General features: G+C 34.7%; 1 protein-coding gene across 1 annotated transcript in view; it reads right to left on the bottom strand.

Moving 5' to 3' along the window:
- Positions 1–5,046: 5,046 nt before the first annotated feature.
- LOC105452178 (retinol dehydrogenase 12-like) overlaps positions 5,047–6,354 on the bottom strand; it is a 2,273-nt gene continuing 965 nt past the window's right edge. The window contains exons 2-4 of the mRNA XM_011693071.1: positions 6,320–6,346; positions 5,937–6,150; positions 5,047–5,838 (exon numbers count right to left, since the gene is read on the bottom strand). Coding sequence (XP_011691373.1) covers positions 5,691–5,838; positions 5,937–6,150; positions 6,320–6,346 — 389 coding nt within the window. The 3' untranslated portion in view covers positions 5,047–5,690. The remainder of the gene's footprint in view (positions 5,839–5,936; positions 6,151–6,319; positions 6,347–6,354) is intronic.

Here is a 6,354-nt window from a genome sequence, read left to right on the forward strand (position 1 = left end):
CGTGTGCTCTTCCGATCTTTCCAAGAGTTGTTTCATCCCTTAAAAGTGCGTAAGAGCACAAATATGCGGTACCTTAATTCTTGGTTTTTGTCCAGAGAATAACATATTAAAATGCTCATCAAAATCAGAGGGGGACACTTGGGGTCCCTTTCCTTGTAAGTATATTGATTAAATACAAAACATATATGGTATCGCAGTGCTTACTAATCACTTATTCGTTTTAGCTATTTTTCATACTTAAATAATTTTTGCTATACGTAATTGCAAGATTACTTTTTTTAATGTTATTATATTTCTGGAATGGTAAACTAATGTGAAGTCAGAAACAAAATATTTTTAAATTGACATGTCGAAAATATTTAAATAGTTCGAAAATACGACACATTTAAAATGTTTAAATAGCTAAAGAAATCACTTATAAGAAGTTATTAAATCTTTTAAAAAATCAAAGGAAACTAAGACGACACATATTTCAATACGGAAATAATACATTCGAGAATTAAAAATTTAATGTTACATAATAACAAATGAATTCATGAATTCAAGTTGTATAATTTTATAAAATTACAATCCCGAAATTAGAAAAGACAGATTTAATCGGACTATATTAATTAATTTTATTTTTCCCAAGTTGCCTTAGTTCCTCTTAAATATGTCAAATATGTTCCTCTCAAATATATCTTATCAATTCTAATCTTTTCTATAAATGTATGCTATTAATATATAAATTATATAACGTTTATAAATCTCACCCTTTAAATTGTAAAACGTCGTTTTTGTTCATTTTTACGCTTCTCTTAAAATAGCTTCTCTAATCACACAAAAGATCGCGCACGTTTGTTGCAACGGCACTCGGGGATTTCTCAAAGATCCTTTTGAGGATCAGGCATCGATCGTTCCAACCGCAATCGCGATATAGCTATACGGCCGAGGCACGAGATCGACCGAATTAAAGTTTTCGGTGGTCTACCCGCGGCCGAGGGGGCGCAAAGGGGGTTCGAGAGGGGTGCCCGTCGTCAATGGGGGCAGGTGAGCCGGGCTGATGCTCACGCATGCATGAAGTGCGGCGGATCCGCCGCTGCCACTTCAGATGCATTCGGGCGCGATTGATGCACTCGAAGATGCGGGATAGGTTCGTTATTTTGATAGCGCACTCGCGCGATCGCATTCACGGGCGCCGTGCGCCCCGAGAGCGCCGCGTCAAATCGAGTTAAGGAAGCATCCGTGAGCCACCGTAAATGCCGAAGTACTTCTGCCAGCCGGATGGATGGCCGGAATCGCAATAATAAATTGCAGTTAAACAGTTAAAGTGGAGACTGCAAGTTGGACTGTGCAGGGGCACGCTGGAATCAACTACGTTAGAACTACTTTGCTATATAGTCAGGCGCGCGCTGAAAGTTATAACAGTTTCGCGCAAAATTTTCACGATCGTCGCATTGTGTTACGCTAAGAGCTCGTCTTAAAGGATCTTTGGCAAAATCTGATATACCTACTTTCTCAGTTATTTTATTGCATATTCTATTCGCATTAAGCGTCTTTCATTTATTTATACAGTCAAGAAAGATGGTTATTACCTCTTCGTCTTCTTCTTCTTCTTCTTCTTCTGGTTCATAATTTCATTCTTTGTCTACTGCATTTGCCATTTTATTATGGTTGTTAACCATAAGAAAACGGCAAATGTAGCAGACTTTGACAGTATAAATGAAAATTCTTAAAATTTTGATTTTAGTACAAACTTATGTAATATTTTTGAAATCCCTAAATCGCTAAATAAAATTTCTTCCTTTTGCGAAGTACAATGAATTTTTAATTTTTCTATTATCAAACATTTCATGAGAAAAGAAATTTTGTCTTATTTTTAGATATCTTATATCTCTTTAGCTACGCCGTAAATTTTTAAAGAAACTTAAATATTTAAATCGCACGCTTTCGAACTTGAACATTCTCCTCTTGGTTTATCATAAAAGCAAGATAGAAACAGTTCGCTTCCTGAATGAAAATAAATTACATTTCTGGCAGGAATAAAAGCTTTTTGTCAGTTTTTCTCAATATTAATCCTTATAAAAAATTGTACGTAAATGAAATATTCATCGCACATTTAGATTACTTATTCAATTATGCGTTTGACATTCCATCGTGCATCAAGAGATAACGTCACGATCGAGCAAAACTTTCTATCTTTATCGCATTCCAAATTTGATGTCTCACAGTTTACGATAAATGCCAGTCCGTTGTGTAACGGGAACCGTGTTGAATTACCACGCTTGCGTTCTCCACGTGAAGGTGCACTTCGGCAGATAAGCCAGGACACTGCGCCGGTGGTTGGTAGAAAAAGCGGAAACTTTTGGAGCGCGATACGTATAATGCGAAGGAGCAACGGCGGCGGGTGGTGTTGCGTGCGCGGAGGAAACTAAAGAACCGAGCATCCACGCCGCCCTTAGCTATCACTTCGAGCATGTAATGCATCCGTGCACCTATACGTGCGCGGTCTCACCCTCTTCTTTTCTCTCGACTCTTCCCCACGGGGCGGTTTTCACGGCCCCGTGAACCCTTTCGAACGTGTCCGCGATGTGATCGCGAACGATAGCGTGCCCCCGAAATATTTTGACCGCACGATCCTCTTCATTCTTATTTTAAGCTATTTCAAGCGTGCTTACGACAGATGAACCAAGAGAAATGTGATACAAATAATAATGATAATAATAATAATAATTTTGAGCCGTGTGAATAATTTGTGTATGTAATTTAACGCTCTTTAGAAATTGATTTAATTTTGAGAGATGGCGTTTAAAAGAAGAAAGTACACAGGATAAGATACATTTTTTTTCTCACGCAATGCGAACGTAACACTTTTGATAATAAAAAACTTCCGACTGCCGTAAAAAAAATGAGGGAAGCATGTAATTTGCCGTTACCGTGAAAAATTCGTTGCGTACACGTTGCGAAGGTCGACAGCTCGCGTCGCCGGCAATTTTTGCGCGGGAGTTTCGCGAAATTACGAGGAACTTAGAGCTAGCTGGCAGTTGTGCGCGCGAACAACACGCAAACTCCCTTAAACTGACTAACACACGCTGCACTTTCGTGCAACCGCCAGCGGATGCCGCTTCGGCAAACGGCGAAACTAGACGCAACACACAACACCGGCCCAGCCACCTCTCTTTGGTATTACTTCGGGCATGTAATGGAGCTCACCAGGTCGACGGGAACCAAAAGGTGCATCCTTTCCAGGCAAATACCACCGTGGTACCAGCAGCAACGCGAGAACAAATATTTGATGCAACGAACGATGCATAAACCTGCACCGAGGCCGGGACTGGAAAGCAACACCAGCGAATACGCGAGATCGCGAGATCGATGTTTATAATATAATACAACGCTACTATATCTCGTAGATTTATTTAGGTGCTCACAGTCGGAAACCCAATTGACAATTTTGGACGTTATCCTTCTTAATAAGATAATCACTAATATTTCAGCGAATATCTAATATTGAATATTTATAAGTTCTAATTTTCTAATTCTGTAACTTGAACTTTTGAATAAATAATATGAAAATTGTAATTTTAATTGTGATTTAAATCTGAATTTAATTATGTTAAACTAATCAGAGAATATTCTTTAAAATAGAATTACAATTGAATCATTTAGTATACTAGATTTCAAATCATGTCATTTTTATTATTAAAATATATAGTCGTTGATACTTCAGCAGTATTGAATATTTAAAAAACGTTTGTTATTTAATGTGATCCTATCACACATCAAAAATTAATATCAGCTTTTAATTTTATTAGTTGAATAAATAAAGAGTAGAACGATAGAAGTATGAGATGAAGTATATAAATAAGTGGAGTCTTATTGCTAAATCTATTCTGCAACGTCATATTATCGAGTACAGGTCAAGTCATAACGCATGCACGTCCGAACAATCTGAATGCACGCTGTTCGATGCAATAAAGTCATCGTAAGTGAACTATCCTCTTCCTCCTAAAAAAAGTGCATAAAAAGTCGATTATTCGCACTTCTCGAAGTTTATTGTTGTTGCTTTTCCGCGATGCCGATTGGTTGTTTCGCTGCACTTACTTCGTGTAATTGCATTTTGAACTGTGTGTGTTGAGATTGATGTGTAATTGTAAATTATAGCAAGAAGTATTAAATAGCTCGCGCGAAGCGCGCGCCTATAGTGCTAGTTGGTATAAAAATTATAGACACAATATGTATGGACTGTTCATTCGCTATCTTCTGATATTTAGCGTCTGTGCTCCATTAGAAAAAGAATACAATACGTCGAAACGTAATAAAATATCTTTCTTTAATATAAGAACTAACATAAGAGCAATCTTAATCTATATATTTGAATCACGAAATCGACTAATGATCATCCGCGACTCCGATATATGACACTATAGAACGAGCTCAAGACTATAGATAGCCTTTTCTCGCGTTAACTAATATTTAGCAATGAAAGTCTCTGATTGAATTTCACATCGCTCTTTTGATATTTCATTTTGCTTTCGCGATAAGGATTAAACAAAGTCGTGTTATAAATAAAAATAAAAAAAAGAAGATTTAAGGGCTTTCATTAAAAAGATTATTTAATTATAGGATTAAACAATTTTGTCAACAACAATCATTATTAAAACCATAAAAAATAAAATGTATTTATATGGAGTGTTTTATTTATTCAATGTTGTAAATAAAATTTTTAAACAAGATCACATTATACGTGCAAATAACTACTATAGTAATTACTGCTTTATTAAGCATTGTAGACAAAAATAGTTCTTAAATTTCGCTCACTAATCATACAGTGCTACTCCTTATAAAAAAATTGAGTCAAAAAATCCTGAATAGGCTGAATACTATTTTTCTCTGAAATGCTCAATAAAGCAGTGATTACTACAATTGGCCCCGAAATAAGGAAACGCGAAAAATATCGCTGATATTCCGATTATTGATAGCTGACATTTTAATTTTGGTGACGCAAAATCTGTTTGTTCAGTTGACGGTTTATAAGATTTTATATTCGATTATATTTCTTTTCAATTTTCATTTCAGTTAGAATTTACGTTCCCTAACTCTTTGACTTGTGACAACCTCGATGTTTCAATACGCGATTGAATAATCGTAGGTAGTGCGATAATAATTATTTATTATCCATAATAAAATACTGTTAAACATTGTTTATCGGTATCATCAATAAAGTTTATCATCAATAAATGTCTTGTTTTCATACCTTTTTTGCGCCTTTTTTGCGTTAACTAATACCTGTTGATGACAATCTTAGATTGAATTTTACATCGCTTTTTTGATATTCCATTTTGCTTTTATGACAAAGATTAAACAAACAAAGTCGCGCAAGAAAAAGATTTAAAGGCTTTTCATAATAACGTTATAATTAAAGCCATTATAGGATTAAAATTCTCTTCAATAGGAATCATTAAAACCATGAAAAATTTAAAGCCAATTTATAGATCTAATATTGTAAATAAAATTTTTTGATAACAAGACCGCATTATTCATGCAAATAACTTGACATTGTACTTTACGTAATTCTTTTGTTAGACATATTGCTTGTAAACATTGAAAATACATGACCACATATATATTATAAAAGAAAACATATAAAAATATAAACCATATGTATTCAAAATTTCTACGATAATTCATCGATAAAAAAAGAAATCTTTTTAAAGCATTTGACGTGAAACAGTTTCCAAAAATGTGGTGAAATTTTCTTCTGGTTCCAAATGCAAAAGTTGACACGATAAATTCCACAATTTTTCGGCAATTTGGGGATCGTTTGCCTTCCGATATGTAGTAGCGACACTGCAGTTTCTATACAGAGAAAAAAGATAAAAGATGGAAATGCAGAACTGCATCATATTCTGCATAAAAATAATTTCGCATAGTAAATAATATATGTATGTCCTTACGAATAATAAAGTCCAGTATCATTGGCTATTTCTTCAGCTACTGCACAATATATTGTTGTTTGTGCTCCTTGTATAACATTTTTACCAAATAAGTTTGCATACAAACTATGAAGAAAAGTTCCACCTAGAAATATATTATCTAGATGCTGATTTATTTGGGTCCCAATAATACCAGGATGTAAACAGTACACGTTTATCCCGCAAATATTTGCTTCTAAAAATCAAAATTTTTGTGTAAAAGTCTATCTTCTGTATCTTTTTTTTTCATAACGTAACAAATCATTAATAATCGATTAGCGGTTATTAAGTTTTAATTAAATAAATATTATACAAAAGTAATCTAATCCAAATCGTAATAGTACACATCTCCCTTTTTGGCATACCTTTCAATAGACGGAAAAGACCGGAAGAGCACACG

This window comes from Wasmannia auropunctata, unplaced genomic scaffold, assembly GCF_000956235.1.
Source record: "Wasmannia auropunctata unplaced genomic scaffold, wasmannia.A_1.0 LD336037.1, whole genome shotgun sequence".
Taxonomy (NCBI): domain Eukaryota; kingdom Metazoa; phylum Arthropoda; class Insecta; order Hymenoptera; family Formicidae; genus Wasmannia; species Wasmannia auropunctata.